This window comes from Drosophila willistoni (genome assembly GCF_018902025.1).
Source record: "Drosophila willistoni isolate 14030-0811.24 chromosome 2R unlocalized genomic scaffold, UCI_dwil_1.1 Seg200, whole genome shotgun sequence".
Classification (NCBI taxonomy): Eukaryota; Metazoa; Arthropoda; class Insecta; order Diptera; family Drosophilidae; genus Drosophila; species Drosophila willistoni.
In genome coordinates this window covers 844,008-864,147 of record NW_025814051.1, presented here as the reverse complement: position 1 = coordinate 864,147, position 20,140 = coordinate 844,008, and the positions used below count along the sequence as shown (strand labels likewise).

The following is a 20,140-nucleotide window of genomic DNA, read 5'->3' as shown; positions in this document are numbered from 1 at the left end:
CAATAATTTCTGTATACCATTCACAATATTCTATAATCTGTAGGATTTCTAGAGTAGTAATAAGAATGCCATAAGTATACAAATTTTTATTAAAGAACAAATTTATTGCGGTTCAATCGAATGATGGACACATCTCCATTACGATTTCCTATCAACTTACATCCTGTTTAAATCTCAACATGAAAACACATTGTTCAACTAAATCTGTATTTTGCGGTTGTCTGGCGACTTTGTCACATTGAATGGGCTAAATGGGATAAATAACGATATATGTTTACATATGAAGAAACCAAAAAAACCAAAAAGGAAAGACACACAAAATGTGGAGCTGATTTATATGCGAATTTTACATATACATATGTACATATATATGCACATATGCACACACACTTCAAGGTGGCGCACGTAACACATTGAAAGAGACCCAAAAGAGCGCCTGTTGCCAGGCCCCTTGAGGCAAAGTGGGTGGCCCCCTCAAGGAAGGGAGGGCAAGGGGGACAATGGTAACAGAGTCGGCGGCGTCTTCGTCTCCGTCTGAGGAATTGTGAGCAAACAAACGAGACAACAAGCAAACAGCAGCGACAACACACATGCCAATGTTTTGTTATTTTCTTTATTTTTCCTGTTTTTTTTTTTCATTTTTTGCTTTTTTGTTTTTGTTCCTTTTGTTTTTATTTCAACATCGTGAGAAAAGCAAACGTCTTCAAGGAGACTAAAGCAGTAAATGTGATTTTTCGGCTTTAAAAGACTTTAAAAAATGTAAAAAAAAAATATATAGAAAAGAAAACCACAAGAAATTCTAGCGACAAAATAGCTGCTCATTTTTAATGCATACTTCATAAATCCTTGTCATAACTTTGTTAAGAAAAGTTGTTTCTGGCCATAGACAAGCTATAGTATAACCTATCTCATCATCAGGCTCGAACCAGCTGGGTGTCAAATTGCTCTTGCCGTTGACTTGCTTCTTGAATGTTGCGTATAAGCAACGTTGCTCCAGTCAGGCCTCAGTGCAATTTTTTTTCATTTTTTTATGGGCCAGCAATTGCCAAGCATTTTATATGCATCGATTGCAATGCCATATTGCACAAATTTATGATGGATAAAATTATGGCGATGCGATTAGAAAGACATAAAGAGGAGATAAAAGCTAAAAACGGAAGCACATTGACCTAAAGTTGTTTCTAAACTAATGCTAAGTTAACTATTAAGTTGTTAGAGAGTCTTCTAAATATGTGAAAAAAAAGTTTAAAAGTCACTTAAGTCCAATATGACCTCCTCTAAAAAGTCAGGTCTAATATTTACGCTTATGAACTCTCTTTTATCAATGAATGATTTTATTTCATGCCTCTTATCCTCTGATATGGCTAGAAGACCTATACTGATGGCAAAAAAGGAATTCAAGGCTAAACCATTTATTCATAATCCTTCTCAACATTTAAAGTATTTTTGTTAATCGCACATTTTGAATTTTGTTCTTTTTTTGTTTTGTTTAATGTTTTGTATTTTCATTCATCTCATTTCTTTTAAAAATGTTTTGCCACTTTTTGCCTTTTCATTTTCTTAAACTAAATAAATTATAATTGTTCAGTTTTAGCTTCTTCAGTTTCCACTAATTTGCCTCCAACTCGGCTTCAATTAGCATTACATTGCCTAAGTAAGCATTGCCCCTCCAACTTCACCTCATCCTCATTCCTCATTCACCCACATTTTGGGTGGAAAAAAAAATACTTCAACAAACCGGAAATATTGTAATTTCCGCTTTTTACCCTCGCTTCTCGCTCCTTTTTTTTATAATTTCGTCTTTTTTTCTGTAGCATTTTATTTCACTTTTCCTCTACAGTTGCCGGCTTTTAGGCGCCGTTGTTAAGTTTTAAGCCTGCTTTTTTAATTGCACAGTATTTTTTTTTTGTTTTGGCATTATTTTTTATAAATTAAAGTAAATACCTTAAGCACTGAACAAACACCAAAGAGCCAAAGTGAATGTGGCAGAGAAAAAGCAAAGGGCAACAAATAAAATTAAAAGAAAATCTCTGTGAAACAAAAAAAAAAACGAATTTGCATAAAATGTTTTAATTCAGCAAGTGATGGTAGTACAAGGTACCAATCCCACCCCGCCTCGTTCCGCTCCACCCCGCCTGTCAGGGACTTGACATTTTAAAGACATCGTTCACCCCAGCCCGCGCCACCTCCGTGCCATTTTCCACTCGGCTTAATTGAATTGTTTAATGGAGTCTTACGGGCAACAAAAGATGCTGAACGAAAAAAAAGGGAAAAATCAAAACGGCATAAAATAAAATGCGGGTCGAAAGCAGCTGCCGGTGTTCTGCAATTCCCTTCTTCTACCTACTTTTCCCTCTCTGAACCTTTTAATTTAACGCCAACAAATTGTCGCCATTGGCCAATGTCGAAATGGCAAAGAAAAACGGTTAAAAGAACAAGAAGTAAAAGAAACAAGAGGTAAAACTGACGCACATTATTATCTTTATAATTAAACTCTTACTCTCTGTTTCTGTATCTTAGTTACTTTTCTGTCGCTTCTTCTTCTATTGAGCATTCAATTTGCAATTTTATTAACCTGTCGGACACACACAAAAGTTTATCCCCAACCCCAAACAGAGTAGAAAGGAAAATATGGCAAAAGTTAAATCTTCTCGCATTATTCACGCATTTACGTGGCTTTAATGCCCAAGTACATTTTCATCCTCTAAAAACAACAACAACAAAAACCAACAGAAAAACACGAATAGCTTTACTCTCCCCCGTAACTATGTGAGGGCAATATTTTGTATGGCTTTTCAATACAACTGAAATTTATAGAGCTGGGAATCCCAGGGATTTCATCTTCCAAAAAATATCTATGACTGTATCTACACATTTTTCTCTTTTTCTTTTTTGGTTTTGTAATTTAAAGTTCTTATTACACTGTCGAGTTGGCTAGTCACGTCCGATCATAAAGTTGAGACTGGCGAAAAAGTAGACACATTTTCTTTCGCTTTTTTTTTGCATATGCCAAAAAAAATGAATCCCAGCATTTCTTTCATATCTAGGAACATTTTACATAGTGAAATAAAGTTTTCGCGAACAACTTTTGTTGATTGTTATGGGAGTTTCGGTTATAAATTATAATTATTCACCGAAGGAGCAACAAAATTTTATGGGTATTAGAATTAAGATAATTTTGAAATGTATTCGAATTTTATTTTGTTTAAATTTCTGTTCTAAAAATTTCAGTACTTGAGAAGAGGCGGATCTAGAGTTGTGGTATGAGGGAAGGTTGCCCCATTCAGTATGCAATACTAAAAATTGTTTATAAAATGTTTGCTTTTTAATCTACAGAACATTCAAAAATTTAGTTTTCATATAATTATTTGCATATTTAAGGGGGCAATGTTCCCTTAATTTACAGAAGACCTGCCAATGACTTCATTGGATTTGTTATATAAATTTTTGACTATGTAATTAAAGTTAAAGTTAGGTGTAATTGATGCCACATTTTTCACACTCAAGTCTTAGAAAACTATTTTTGATCAACAAAAACATTTTTGACTTGGAACATGTAATCTATAAAAAAATGTAGAGAAAATTAAGCAATAAAATTATAATATACATATACCAATTCAGAGAAATATTTTAGATGTTTCTAAAATGTTTACGTCTTTTCCATTATAAAATTTAATATGAAAACTTAATTTTCAATTGATGATTGATCTCAAGTCGGTTTGGTTAAATATTCAAATAGTTTTTCAACCTTTCCAAAGTTCAGTTGGGTTCTACAAATGAAAATTTTATTCCAATTTCGTGTATTTGAACTTAAAAATGCATAGTCAGATTTCCATTTCCGATGGGCCATCATCTATGTATGTATGTAGTTGGAGAGTAGAGCTAGCCCCTCGTTTCACTGGTCAATGCGAACGATGGGCCTTAAAAAAACCAAAACAAAGGGCAAACACCCACAAAGCATACATAGAAGGGACCCCCAATTACACAAACAATACAAAAGCCGCAAACTCATCCAGGAAAAGTAACACTAACAAGTGCAAAAACAGACGGCAACATCCTATACAGAGTCAAATGACCAGTCAACAACTCCAACCAAGTTCAACGAGGCGTACTCATGACCATTTAAAGCCGCTTAAAGCTCACTCTCTCTCTCTCAAAAATCCATCCAAGAAATCCATCCAAACAATAATAGCAGAAAATTTCTATGGCCTGTCATCTGGCATCTAGCATAGTCATCGAAGTTCACTCTATATACATATACTTTATATATAAGTTTATATACATGATTTTCGATGCTTTTGGCAACTTCCTTGGGGACTAATTTACCGATTTCACACACAATTTTACATGCTGGTTCCCTTTTGTTCTGTTCAACTTTTCGAGTAAGTGTCGCTTGTAAATTTTCCCTCAGATTTGTTGTTCTACCATTTGACCTAAGAGGATGGGAGTATGCTTTCCCTCCTACTTGATCCCAACTCCTGTGTGCGGTTTGTTTGTTTGCTTATTGTTGTTTGTTGGCTGCGTTGGTTGCTTCTCTTGGTCCATTATTATGCTTATTGCCGGCGTATGGAGCACGTATTATGATAGGTAGTTATAACCCAGACAGAAGGCCAAACTCACTGCATTTACTTGTGTCGGCAGTGCCACTCGTACGTGTGTTTTTCCCATATCCATGGCTCTTGAAGTGATGCAAATATATATTTGGAGAAAAAAGAATCCTTTACACATTATGCACACATACTATGGCTCTACTATGGAATTCAGTGATGAAAAGGGCATTTACAAAGGTGTAAGGATACGAATTATATATATGTATGTAGGCGCATATGCTTCCATTTAATAATCCTCCTTTATTAGGCAAATTCCAAAAGCCTTGCAAGGATTTCTCTTTATGCTTGGTGATTTTGAATGGGCAGTTCCATTATCATTACAATCGGAAATCTCAATTCAAATTGCCTTGAATTTGCTTGTGAATTTGAGCAAATTTAACTTTACGCATTTTTTCTTAGCGATAATCGCTTTGATGTGCTTTGCAGATGTTGCGGCATAAAAATGAAAATAGATATAAAAATTTATTATATTAACATTTCGGCTTTACAATTCTAATATATTTATGTAAACGATATTCGACTATATGTCGACCTTTCTAAATTTGTATCTAATCTGGGATATTTGGCGGTTCAAGGTCAATTCTGCGAGGATTATGAAAGGCACAAATCGCATGATTATGCGATGATTATATGAGCAATTTGTCTATATAGCTCCTTAAAGATTTTCCAAGCTCATTTTAAAACTTTGCTAAGAACTCTCGAACTACCATAATAATATCAATAATATCAACGATAAATCTAGTTGAGAATTACAACTAAATAACGCGGTAACATATAGACAAAGCTTATCAGTTTATCTTTATATACAAAATAAAAAAGTTTTTGCATGAAAGTTAAAGGCAACAAAAGTTTAAGTCAAAAGAAATTATTAACTACTAAAATCTTAAGCATCTAAAAAAAGATTTCTGTTTTTCTGTTTTGTAAAATAGATTTGAAATCTACATATGGAATCTACATATGTAGTTTTGTGTGTTGATTTTTAATATTTCTTCAATCAAAAATGAAAAAACCATTGAAAATAAAATGAACTAGCCACCAAAACTACAAAGAACTAAAAACTACTTATAATTATTTAATATTGTATTCAAAATTAAATAATTAATTAAAAAGGTAAAAGGAACTGGGTCATTACAATGCAAACCCTTCCTTTATCTTTATTTGTGGAACACTTTATATCATTTGTATTATTCTTGAAATTGGTCGTATTTGGATGTCCAAAAACGATTTTTCCTATAGACTGCGCGATTTTTCTCACCAAAATTATCCTCCATAGAGTTTACCATCAAAAGAGATTTATAAAACTATTTAACCGACAAAAGATAAACACTTTTCTTAACTTCTTTGAAAAATTCTGCTAGTTAACATCAATTTATGGGAATCCAGCAAAAAAAGCGTGTAGGACTTTACTTAAAAACAAATTAAAATAAATTTCTTAACGCAATGTACTTTAATTGGCTCAGAGAGCATAGATTTCTTTTAAAGACTTGATGTAATCAAGATGCCATGTATGCTGTAATTCCAGTAGCCAACTGAAATATTACAGAAACCAACCATCAACCGGGGTAACGAGGTAACGGGGTAACAATGACACAAATGAATCTCACTTTCATTCATGACAGGCAGCTGCTACTTGATAATTTTTTGTTTGTTCCCAAATCGGCTTAATGCGAAAAGCAAACACAGTGAGAGCCCCTGAACATACATACATATGTACATATGTACATATGTATGTATATGCTGGCTGACAAAGTCTCTGGGCAACTTCTAAAATGAAAAGTGTTACAAAAAAAAAAGGGAAAAAGAAGAGGAAAAAAACTAAAAATATAATAAAATGAAAAAAAAAAAAAACAAAACGAGAAAACTTTTACTTTCAATGCTTGTTTTTTGTGTAACTTTTGAGTGGCTTGGCCTAGAGAGCGACTGGAGCCGGGCATGTAAATTAGCTTTTTAGCTTTTTAAAGACCCAAAGAGACAACCAACTTGGACTCGGCGACAAAGTCGAAGCTCGAGCTCGAGCTCGAACTGGAGCTGGAAGTGGAGGTGGAGGTGGAGATGGAGATGGCGTTGGTTGGTAGCCAACAAGTGTTCGCGCGTGTCTCTCGCTGCGGGTAATTATATTGTGGTCACGTTTAAGCGAGGCATCTGTTTTACTTTTATGGTGTGTTACACTTTAACACCGATCTACATCACACACAAACACACACACACACACACAGAGTTTGACTGACTGACTGAGTGAATGAGAGACTTACAGACCAACTGACAAATTAAATAAAGTCAACTTACATGTAAACCAAACCTCATCCAAATTTGGTTTCCTTTTGAATTTTGGGCGTCTGGGAAGTTCCGATGCCCACAATTGATTGCATGGTCAGTGACTATAAGTACAGTAAAACTTATGCAATAACCTTCCATAATTTTACATTAGTCCATAACAAAAGTCAATTAGCTTATTAAAACTTTAAAAAAATATACACAAACAACACATCAACTCTTATCTAAAAAGTTTGAACAAAAAACGTTAAAATTACGTGCAGTAACTCTTATGCAGGTAATATCGTATTTCAACTAACAAAGTTATTCTGCAGACAAAGTTTTCCTTAGAATACAATACAATTGTTTCAATATACACATGTACATATCAATATCTTAATTTTATGACAAACAACCAAATACTGAATCATTTATTGCTAAATTTATTTTTCTACTCAAGTAAATCTTTGACTTTTGTTTTAAATGTCACCTTCTGAGAACAAAATTCTTGGCAAACTTTTTTATTTTAAACTTTCTTGGCAAATTTAAATAGCAAAGGACTTAGCATAGTTGACTTTTAGTGTTAAATCAGCCATTTAAGTTTTAAATAATAAACTCAAGAATATTAGTTAAGAAGCTGTATCAGATTGCATTTAATAAGTAATTTTAACTAATAATTGCATCTTCTTTATGTAAATGTAATTACAGAACTCATTCAACAAATTAAAGAGTGAAATGCCATTAGGTTATCCACCATTGAAACAACTTTGTAAGAAAGCTAGACAAAAATCTTTTATATTAAGTGTTTATTTCCCCCCAAAGATCGCATTTTAAAACATTTTAAATAAAATCGTGAGATATTTTAAAGTTCCGCTTTACATCAAACATTTTTATACCTTACCTAAATAAGTATTTCAGTGATATATAAAATAAATAAAAGAATGTGTGATCAATTGTTTAAATCGCTCAATACTCAATACGAAAAATTAGAATTTTTATTTCAGATATTCTGCATCGATTACATATATTATATATTTTTGCCAAACTGGTTTTTTTAATTTATACTAAGATAAACTGCATACCAGAAGTGTTAAGTATTCAGTTTAAAAAAATCGAATTTTCATAAAAATTTCCACTTATTCCTAAAAGTATTCTATATCGATGTATTTCGTTTTTGTCAAACGCGTTTATCAAAGAAATCATTTTTGCTACGCTTTTTGGGCAGAGTTCTCGGTGTGTAATTATTATGTTTTGTATGAACCAATCTTCTTTAAATGTTTTCCGCCTGATTTACTTTCAAATCATTAACTCTTTGGTTTTAAAAAAGAAATCGTTTAGCACTTGGCCTCAAAAAAAAAGTAGTATAATTTTTTTTATTTTGAACAAATACGTCATGAGTTTGTCTTATTTCACTGAGACATCTTTACTTTAAAGAAAACCACATACTGAGATTTCATAAATGTATTTTTAGCAACTGTTACGAAAAATGAAAATAAAAAGAGTGTCAAACATGTAATTTTACTTTACTTTAAGTGCAGATTATACATATACTCACCTATATATGAGTTTTCTTGTAAAATAGTTATTCAATCTTATTAAAACTTAGAGCATTACAAGAAGTTTCGCCTATAATTCTTAAATCACTTAATTTAATTACTAGATTTAATACAAACGCCTAATTATTCATAATAGAGTTGGTCTGTCGTTTCTTTTAATACGAGTTCGATTTCTAGCCCGATTTAGGGCAAGGAAAAATGAGAATTCATATTCATTACTGAAACTTATGTTTTTAATAAAAATTAAATCCACATCCAAAAAGTAATTTGTGTTTACACCCAAGTAAAGTTAGTTTAGGTTTGTAGTTTATATGAAAAGGGGTAAGGGAGGAACTTTTTTCAACTAGTCAATTTTAGCTTTGAGAAACCTAAGATAATTCTTGGGAATTTTATGTTTGTCAATGAATACGCACTGTAGCTATAATTTTGTTGTCAGACAATGAGTATGTGACATTTATTCATCACTATGTAGCAGGTGCTCTTTCTATATCAATATTATTATTTATTTATTAAACATATACAATTAGTCAACTGGGCATGAGATGAGGAACTGCCCAGATAATCTACATATTTCTATAATTTGGCTTCTCTGACATTCGCCTGATGACATTCCAAAAGACAGTTGAGATGACAAGATGCTACTGGCTGATGATGATACTGTTGATTATGATGTGTGTGCGTGTGTGTATGTGTGTGTATCGTGTGTGTGATTATTAATTTAAATGACACAGTCCGGACAGGTGAAGGTGGAGGCGGATGGATGGGCTGCTAACATTGTGTGCGACACGCAATGGTAACGCGCAGGTACAAAAGCCACTTCTAAATACAGTGTGCTTGCTGTGGTGATGACAGACTTAAATTAGTTGAACGGAGACAACTAAATTCAAACACACACACTCAGTCACGGACAAGCTCTCATTGCAGCTGCATTTCACACGTTTTGCGTTTTTGATAATTTGATAAACTGGCAGTGCAAAGCGATGCAAACTGTGAGATGCACTTGTATCTCAAAAGCAATCTTTATGGGAATTTCATAAAGCAAAAGCATATGAGTTGAAAATATTTTGCATACAATTTTGTTTGTTGATACGTATATTTGTTAAAGTCGGTTAAGGTCTAGTTTTTTCCTCTAAGCCAACCTATTTAAACTTTGTACGAAAAGGGGAGGTAGACTTAAATATGTTACTCACATTATGATCTTTATTTAAATATATGATTTGCTTAAATGCAAATTATATATTTTTAAAATGAACTGAATTATCATACATACAACTACTTAACTCAGGCTTTTTTTATATGGATTTAAGAGGAAATTTTCCATTTGTTTCTATAACCATCTGTTTCAAGAATTCTTAAATAAAACCAAAGCATCAAAATCTATAAATCTGTATAAATTGACAGAGAATGCATAACTTTCTTATTTATTAAATATTAATATTTATGAATTGTATTCCTTTTATAAAATTGCAATATTTAACTGGGAAATGTTCATTCCTAAATATTTATTAATGATAATATTAAAATATTTAAAATCAAAGCGTTCAATTCGTCACTTCAAAATGTCAATTTACTACATTTTTAGGTAGTTTATTCCAATTGAACTACTGTTGTTTTTACATAATTTATGAAAATTTTGTAACACGAGCTTTCTACATTTCATATTCATTTCATTCAGCATATCTATAACTTTGAACCTTTATGTACATAGGTATGTATATATGGTCGATTCCGAATGATAGTTACTCTTTGAAGAAAAGTTGGTCCAAAGGGGTTTATTTGAAGTTTAGGAAGGAAATGTTGAGATAAAAACTTTTAAAGATATGAATATTTAAAACGAAAAAGATTAAATAAAAAAAAACAACATTTGGACCTTAATTAAAATGTCAATGTTATTTAACTTTAATATACATACATTCGAAACAAAAGCTTATCGCAACTCGGTAAAAAAAGAAATTGAAACAAACAAAAACAATATGAAGAACCTCATGACTAATGTGATTAGATTTTGTTTTAATGAACTAATTAAAATTTGCAAAACAATTGTTTAAATTGTTTTTTCATTTTTGTGTTTTTTTGCGAAAAAAGTTTGTGGCAATTTACTTATATAATATTTGTTTAAGAATTAGTTGACATTTGAAAAAAAAAAACTTGCTGTCTGGAATTGTCATATTTGCTGGAAGACAATTAGATGCCGTCATGCTTCCGTAGAATTGTATGTATGTACCTATGTTTAAATCTGCTTAGTGCTTATTCTAATAATTCAATTGTCTGTTCCGTCCAACGGAGAACAAAAAACCGAAAAAAAATATATAAAAAATACACACGCGTAAGTCAGGCAGCTGCGAATGCGATTTCAAATTGATGCTTAAATGGCATTCAAAATGAAAGGAACAGAAAACAATCAAAAACAATCAAAAAGATACAGCAACCAAATGACTGACATACATATAGACGGAGAGGCAGTCCGTCAGTCAGTCAGACAAATGACAACAAATGAGTTTTTCGAGTGTTTCGTTCATCTACTTTTTTTTTTGTTTATGTTGTCTTTGTTTTTTGTTTTTGTGATTGTCAAAAAGACCGAGCAAAAGATGATAAATGAGCTTCACCCAGCGACCAGACACTTTTGTCTCTCACTGTGAATAAAAGGCCGCATAAAATGTAAACTCATCGCCCGAAAACAAACAAATTACACGGTTAAATGGCAGGTGATAAACGTGAATCTTAAAGACAGGTCAAATGTATGATGTGATAAATACATCACAGAACAATTTCCACTAATCCATCTTATGAAATACGTCTTTAAGGATAGCACTCAAGAGTTTTAACGTTGATTTTTTTTAGCATCTTTCGCATGAAAGAACTTTTGCAATTGCATTGCGACTGTCTAGTGCAATTAAAATTTATTTTCTATGTCAAAACTAACACATTTTCTGTCTAACTAACCGCAAACTGCTTAACTGTGAAAAGGACTCCCCATAGAGTCGAAAAGTAACGTGGAGGGAAAATGGTTAGGATCCCTGGTGGGAGAGCATTCAAGTGGAAAACGTCCTGGCTACTTGGCGAAAATCTAATAATGGTAGAAAACATCTTTTCCTTTTCACCATTTATCGTTTTGCCATCGTATAAGCCAAAGTTGACTAGTTTATGAAGTAGGCCCAGAGCGAGGCAGAGAACACCCAATACGATGAAAGGAGGAGGCAAGGAGTAGAGTCAAAGACGGACAAGAGCAATGATAAGACACAATTTTCCACAATTTTCACAGAACTTGAGCTTGACTTTTGGGATGATTTGTTATTGCTCTTGCCAACCCCTAGCCAACATTTATAGCCTGCCATATTTAATGTGCAATGTACAGTGAAACAAAATATATGCGCTAATCTAGAAAATTTAGTCAACTGGAAAAAAAAACTAATAAATAATTGCAATAAATTTGCATAAGCTAAAATGGAGTGGAATAATATGATTATTATCAGAATAGTTTTTGACTTTAAAAAGAAAATTGAATTCAGATGATGATCAATCACACAATACATTTAGAGCCCACGTCCGCCTATCTTCAATGACCAGAATCACATTTTCTAAACCTAATTGCTTATTTTCTTACTTTTTTGAACTTGAGGGGCTACAACATTTTATTTCATAAAATAAGAAAAACCTTTCGATATAAGAGTTGAAATTTCATTAATTTCCCATATAATAATGGAGTAAAATGTTTGAAAATAAAATATAAATTGAGTTTAAATATTATAGTTAAAACTATTTTTGTAACACTGTTAAAATTAAAACTTTTTTAAGCTAAATTTGTCAAACGTGTTTTCAAAATGTTTCTATATTATTTATCTATACATGGGTAATATCTACCTATATTATTATTTTAAAGTAACAATATTCGGGGCAAGCTTAGCAAAATATAAATAAGTATGTTATGTTACTTCTTATGTATATCGAAGTTTATTTAATTAATTCACCTATTTGGTTAAACATATGTTGAGTATCTACATTTATAGTTGAATTTCCAATTTAGTCGTAATATTCAGTCTGATATAATTTCTATATTTGAGAGCAAGGTCTGAGATGGGATATGATTTTCAGAGTCTTTTGATGTGACACTTGGACACACTTAACTATAAATTTGACACCGACAAGTATAATTTGTTTCCAAATTACATACATATGTTGGGTTTCTGTTGATAAAAAGATATACATACGATTCTGATGAAAGGGTTTATTATTTTTAAATTAAAAAAAAAATTTAATTCAATCAAATTCAAAATGTTTGGCATACATGTAAATGAAAAAAGAAAACAAAAAATTATGTCAGTGGTCTAGCAGACGTTGGTGTGCATCAAGTCGTATGAGTAATTTTCATATTTTGTAGCAACAGTTAAAAGTTGATGAACAAGTTTGAGTAATTTTGATAGATTTCGCATATCCTCATATCAGTATTCTTCTGTTTTGGTAATTTGCATATGTTTTTACCCTTATAATTATTTACAATAATAGCTTTAACTCTTAAATTAATGTTTTAAATATAAATAGGAATTTTTTTTATCAAAATTAAAGTACTTTCAGCTTGCCTTCTTCTTCAAATGGGCTTTAGTCAACAGTAGGTCTTAACTAAATCTTATCACACTTGTCAATGAACTTTGCTTCACTGTTCTACTATACAAGAATTGTGCGTTAAGCATTATTAATAGTGTGGTTGACTATATTTCGAGGCCATTTTGGTTTGTTAAACGCTTGTTTATTGCTGTATCTATTTGTTAATAACAATTGCTTGATATGCCAGCGATCATTTATCATAGGAAAGCTAAACATTTGTTTAGAATCAATGCAAACATTACTGCACAAATTTGTTGAGACAATTTCCCTCAATCTAAAGCATACTTTAAGCTATTAATATATGATCTTAATGTCTGTGGCTATACAAAAAATGATTCTATTCATTCTCTTCTGCTTTTTACCTAGCTATGTTTGTATGCATTCAATTATTTTTATACTTCCTACATGCATCTCACATTCTGTCTACGACTTTCAGACTATATTCTATTTTTACTTGTTATGCAAGGAATGAAAAGGGGGAACACACACACAAATGAAATGAAATTTGAAACGTTGCAATTAGTTGGACAGTTTTCCCGTTTTTTGTTTATGCGCATTTCCATTGTGCATCATATATATATAGAATATTTTTTGGTTTCTTTCCTAACTGACCAACACGTTCTAAATGAGCAAAATTATTATGCGCTGCGGCATCATGTGGAACAGACAAGCACAGAAAGCAAAGTCACATTACGTATACGTAAGATCTTATTTAAGATTTTGTTACTGCTAATGTTTCCCTTTAAATCTCACAATCTCTCTTTGTCACAAACACATACACACACACAATGTAAATACTGTAAGTTGTGGCCTTTTATCTCTGAGATGACAATAAATTGTTGCCGCGAAATTGCATTGTAAATAAGCTTTTGATTATTTTTTCCGCAAAGTATTATGCAAATTCTTTTGTTCAAAATGTGTCGCGTTTGTTGTTTGCAGTTGGTCGCTGAATTAGTGTGTCCATAAATTGTTTCCGATTCGATGTTGTTATTGCTCAAAAGATTTAAGTACAATTTCCAAAAACAGATTCTTGGAAATCATATTCTTATCTGTTGTTGGGTTGAAGTTCCCCCTCGAAAAACACCTCGAAAAAAAGAGTAGAAAAATATGAAAATTAAATTTAATTAGTTCATTTCTCTTTTATCAAGAGATTTATAAAAGAGTGAACAATTTGAAAGCTCTCTCATTAGCTTTTATTTTATATGAACTATTTAATTTGAATTTTATGGAAAATGTTTTTAGTTCTTCGCCAGTTAAAACCACGAGAAATCCGCTCCTTTTTGCATCCTTGCCACAAATTGTTGATAGACCAAAGAATGCAGCTAGAAAATTACGAGAAATTCGCCCTTTCATTTGGAGACAGCACAAGGAAGTCATCACACATTTGATTTAATAAAGGACAAAAGGGAAGCATATGGGATGCAGTTCGCTTAATGAGGAGCGAAGCAATTTTAGTGTAGGTCCTTGATAAAGGACTAAAAATAGACCACGACAAGCACTCACAACAACAACAACAACAACAACAGCAACCGAAATGGAGACCGCAAACAATAAACTAGAAAACGGCACACAGGGCGTATGATTAATGTCAGAATATATTTAATCATTTTTCACTTGTGCCAAATGACAACGACAATTCGACCCAACATTAAAGTAGAAAACTTTAAGATAAATATAAGATCTTGTCCGTATATATTTGAGTTGGGGCATTTTAACAACCGATGCCAATCAGAAGAATTATTTAGAACACTGCCCAATTTTAACAATGGTAGATGGAAATGGAAATGCCAGCGGTGAAATGAATAAGGAGAGATGGCAATGACGATGGCCTCTAGACTGTCTCCATCTCCGATTCCGAGTACGAGTCGTTGTCCGTCTGTTTCATGGACTACTGGACAAACAAAAAAGCGAAAAACTAAAACTAAACTCATTTAACTTTTGCCGTATTTTGATAGCATTTTACCTGGCCAAGGCACCAGACACCAACCAACGAGCAACAGTAAGAACAACAAAAACTACGACAACAAACAAACTGTTATCAAAATGTCATTCATTCAAATATGTGTGTGTACCAAGTGTCTTGGGGAAGGGCAAAAGGGTCGATTGTTCTATATAGCATCTATTTAGATGCTGCCTTCTCTGCATTCTTGCGGAACAAAAGCGCAACAGGGGACACGGTCCAGGACCATGGCCTCTCCTACGGTAATGGAATACACTGAACAAAACGTTAATGGTGTGAGTTGACCTTCATAGAATTGAGCTTATCAAGCTGCATTATTCTCTCAGTGTATGGGCCAGTGGCTCCTTTAGAAAGGGCATTGTTGACTGTTTGGGCTTTCTCCCATTTCACTTTTGTCGTTCCGCATCACCTCATGCTCTTTGTTTTTCTGTTTTTTTACTATCCACTTTGCAGTGCCCGCCATTGAGAGCAGCAACAGCGCATCCGCATCTCCTCCAATTGTCACGGTCGCGGTCACGCCCAGCATCATCAGCAGCAACACCAGCAATAGTAGCAGCAGCAGCATCCCTGGAGGTGGAGTAAGCTCAACTGAATCCCCGCTAGAGCCACAACAGCCACAGGGTAAGCACTACCTCAAAACCTAATCTCTCTCTAACAATGCCACTTTAACTTCACCTTATTCTTCTTCTCCCCTTTTCACTTTTTTTTGTGTTTTTGTTGCCAATTTGGTTTATAGGCCAATGTCTGCTGGATGGTCTATGGGTGACCGAATCCCCAACGCTCTGTGAGAAGCAGACAAGCTGCCGTGCCATACAACGAACTGGATACTGTTGTCCCGATTATAAATGCGGTAAGTGACCATGCATGACCATTTATGCAAATCCCGCTCAACCATGGCCTTCATGAATTTCGGCCAACTTCTTCACACTACTAACAACATTTCCCGCCCGCGTTTTTCAAATGAATTTTTTTCATTTCTTTTTTTGCTTTGCTCAGATTGTGAAAAGGATGGAAAAACTTATGCGAATGGTTTTAAATTGGTTGATCCGGATACACCATGCACGGTCTGCCATTGCAAGGGTGAGTAACCATATTAATTCGAGATTATATTTGAAATATTTACAGAAATATTATTTACTATTGATATTTCTATAATTAAAAGAAAAAACACCGATGAGTCTATTTTTGTGCCCCCTTGTTGCTTCGAATAGTGTTTTTATACCCTTGTTTTATCCTTACTTGATTAAAATATGATTTGAAAAAGAATCGCTCTGAATCCAACTCAGACTCTAAAACAAGTTAAATCGTGACTCTAGATGATTTTAAAATGAGTTAAGTACGATTTATTGATGAAACTTGTTAATGATTAATAGGAATCAAAACTGATACAAGCAACTCGTCGAGAGGAGTCATGGCTAGGCTAGAAATAGAGCTCATTTTTGACTATTGAATCAGAAAGGGGTTCGAAATAGAATCGTTTGCTATCAGAAACTCTAAAAACTGCTAAGAGAGGGTTTTGTATTTTTATGTTTATTCCAAAAAAACAAACATCTAAAAAGATTTGGAGACTATGAAGAATATTTAATGTTTGTTGAGTAGCAATTTTTTTTGTCTTGGAGCAACTTTTAATGTCCATACTCCTTGCATAAAATCTTTCGTCTCTTTGTTAATCTCTGAACGCACTTTACGCATTTCATTTCATTTATTGCAGGTGGCGAAATCGTATGCAGCTCCGTTTCCTGTTACCATCGTGATGATTGCTTGCCCAAATATGTGCCCGGTCGTTGCTGTCCTGAATACGATAATTGTCCAAGTGAGTGGGTGGTCGTGAGTGTGTGTGGAGATGTGTTGGGTGTCAGCAGCAGCGGAACTAATCTATTGAATCCATTTCTATTGCAGTTCTCGAAAATAATCCATCATTGGTAGACACTGGCAGTGAGCTGGCAGGCATTGGACTAACATCGACCACATCAACATTGTTGCAAAAACCAAGTGTCGTGCCACAAGCGAATGGCTTCAATTGGAATATAACTATCAAGGAGATAACAAAGCCAACTGAAATACGTATAACAGATGATAATAAGGCGAAACCAGCGATACCCATTAGAAAGGTCATGACCACAGAGGGTGTGCCGTCGGCAATAGTAAGCACAACAGCAGCCACAACAACAGCAGCGGCAGCAGCAGCTGCAGCAAGCTCAGCATCGACAACGGCGGCAACAACAACAACAACATCAGCTGCAACAACAGATGCACCAGTAACGTCTTCAACAACAACGCCAACAACAACAACAACAACAGCAGCAGCAACACCTTTAACATCAGCAACATCTTTAAGCACGACAGCAACATCAGGTTTTGGAACTTCACTTAGCTCGGATACAAACCCATCACAAGCCAAACCCCTCAATGGAAGCTTAAAGCTCATTGCCTCAGTGGGTTATGGCCCGAATAGCAATCGAATTGACCAACCGACAAAACCGTTAACAGTCACGAATCTTGAACCTCTGACTGAAAATGATCCCAACAAAGTGAATATCAAACGAGAATATACCACAGAGGGCATCCTTGATGCTGGAAGTGCTTTGGCAGCCAGTTCGGTGTTTGTACAAAATGGTTTTCCCGACTCACTGGTGGAGAATCCCGACTCCGAATCCGAATTAGCTGAACCTGAGACCGCTGGTAGTGATAATATCTATCACATAATATCCACCACAGAGGGTCCGGCGGGAAACAATCTAACTACAGCTGAGACGGAAATAAGCACGGAAAACTCTCTAGGAAGCGGCTCCACCACGGAGTCTGAGCCAACCAGTTCGAGCTCTAGTTCCAGCCCCCATCACATGGATGTGGAGGATGACGTTCCGCAAGTAGAATCGAATCCCGCTTATCCTTCGTTACCCGAAGATGATTTCAGTTTGCGGGATGTGAATTTTCCCCTAGCCGAGTTGGAAGACATCAACGAAGCTGAGACTCGAGATGATGCCGATCATCGTCGCACTAAATTGGTGCAGGAGAAGCATCTGGATGGTAGTGGCAGTGGAGGCGGCAGTGGTGACATGGAAGTCCCAATAATGGCAACAGCCGCCTCAAATCTCCATGTGGAAAAAGTGCCCATGGTGCCACTGATCAATAGTGCCGAGGATCTATCGGGTGAGAGTCGCATACAAAATATAAGTGATTTACCCCTAGAAATGGGAAGTGGGGGCGGCAGTGGAAGCGGTGAAATCAAAGAGAAGGAGCCCACGACACCGAAACCAATAAAGACCTCTCTATTGGATATCGATGAACTTGGTTCGGGTGGCGGACAAGGAGCAGTCACTGCCGGCGGTCTGGATCCCAAGGCAGATGCCGAGAGCCTCAAATTGGATGAGAGTCAGGAACACAATGATGGTGTGGCCAAAACAAGTAGCTCCTCCAGCGACAAGATATCGACTCGAGCCGAAAAGAGTTTTGTCGAACGGGCCATACCTCTGGGACGTCTATATCTGCAAAGGATCTACTGATTAGGCGTCATGATAGATTGATAAATGTATATATACAAACTATTCGAATCCTACATTAAAGTGAGCAAAACTAAAAACAAAAAAATAAAACAAAAAAAGTCTTAAAATTAAGTAGCCAGATGTAATGGAAAATGAAAACAAAAAATGGGGACGATGATTGAAATTGACTGCAAAACTTTTTTAAGAAATATTCATTAAATTATGAAAGCAACCAATATAACATATTAATTGAACAACAACAACAACAAAAAGCTGGGCTCCCAAAATGCAATAATTTACTAAAACAAAAACAACAACAAAAAGTTGATTAAAAAAGAAATCGAATTCTTGAAATCAAAACTAAATATTTGCTTAGTTATATTTCTAATTTATTTTTCATATTATAATTAAGAGCACACCGACACACACACACATACACATTCATTATTGCCACGCCCACTTCCTATCACAAACACACACACACACATAAACACTCACACACATACACACACATTTACATTGATTAACATATTTGGATAATTCATTATTTAATTTTTTATAAATTTCTAGTGAAAAAACTAAACTAAAACAAAAAACAAAAACAAAACATTTCTTAGTCGTTTCAATTTTCTAAAAAGCTTTTACGTTTAGACTGAATATGGAAAAGTTTTTTTTAATTTAAAATACTTTATATTATTATTTTACATTAATTATATAATTTATCTCATCAAATTGCTCGAAAACTAAACGTGTCAAAGTTAGTTTTTGCTTTTTTTTTGTGTGTATTTCTCTTAATAATAATAAAGCAAACAAAACCATTATTGCATAATTTATTTAGACGTGCATATACATAGATAAGGCATTCAATATATTATATATACATACATACATACATAATATATAATGATATGAAACATTCGATTTTTTTAAATATATAGAACAAATATCTCTATATAGTATGAATATTATTTAACTAGCGTAAATTTAGTTTCAAGTACATTTTCCATATATAAATATATATATATATATATAAACATCTATGATTAAAAATAAATAAAAGAATGAAAACAAATTGCATTTTTTTTACTATTCAATTTATAGTAAGTACTGAGATTGTGATCTTTGAAATTTTGGCTACTACTTAATTTCACTCTTCCCCAGAAACGAAACGTCCCAAACACTTACCATGCACTCTTTAGGTGAAAAGAATAAAGTAGGTCAATTTATAAAAATAAACATATATATTTAAGATTCTTTTTTAGTACTTTGTAGCTTGTAAATAGGAAAAAAAATTTATTGAATTTTTCTTTTGAATTACGGAGACGGAAAAATGGCATGGCAAACCAATTTGAGTAAACTCCATGCATATATAAATCAAAATAGTGATGTTTTCTTTAAAAGATTATAATAAAATTTGGCACACTATTAGCGATATTTAATATCCATTAGCCTATCAAATTTTATGAAAATTGGAAATAGCTTAGTTACTGAGTTACTGAACGACATATAAAAAGTATTTAATACACATTTCAGAGTGCTCTTATAAATTTTAAATATGTAGTTGCTCCATTCAGGACATAGTAGAACCCCCTTATTTAAGAGAACAACTTCGCTTAAAACCGAAATTATTAAAATTGGTCCACCGAAATTTAGGATATATTTTAGTTTGATTTG

At 33.7% G+C, this 20,140-nt stretch overlaps 1 protein-coding gene across 2 annotated transcripts in view; it reads left to right on the top strand.

Moving 5' to 3' along the window:
* The window catches only part of LOC6641761 (mucin-5AC), a 44,624-nt gene extending 25,813 nt beyond the window's left edge, over positions 1-18,811 (top strand). For both annotated transcript variants that reach the window (XM_023175413.2, XM_023175412.2), the window contains exons 3-7: positions 15,435-15,602; positions 15,718-15,831; positions 15,978-16,061; positions 16,693-16,794; positions 16,881-18,811. In XM_023175413.2, coding sequence (XP_023031181.1) covers positions 15,435-15,602; positions 15,718-15,831; positions 15,978-16,061; positions 16,693-16,794; positions 16,881-18,487 — 2,075 coding nt within the window. In that variant the 3' untranslated portion in view covers positions 18,488-18,811. The remainder of the gene's footprint in view (positions 1-15,434; positions 15,603-15,717; positions 15,832-15,977; positions 16,062-16,692; positions 16,795-16,880) is intronic.
* Positions 18,812-20,140: the final 1,329 nt, after the last annotated feature.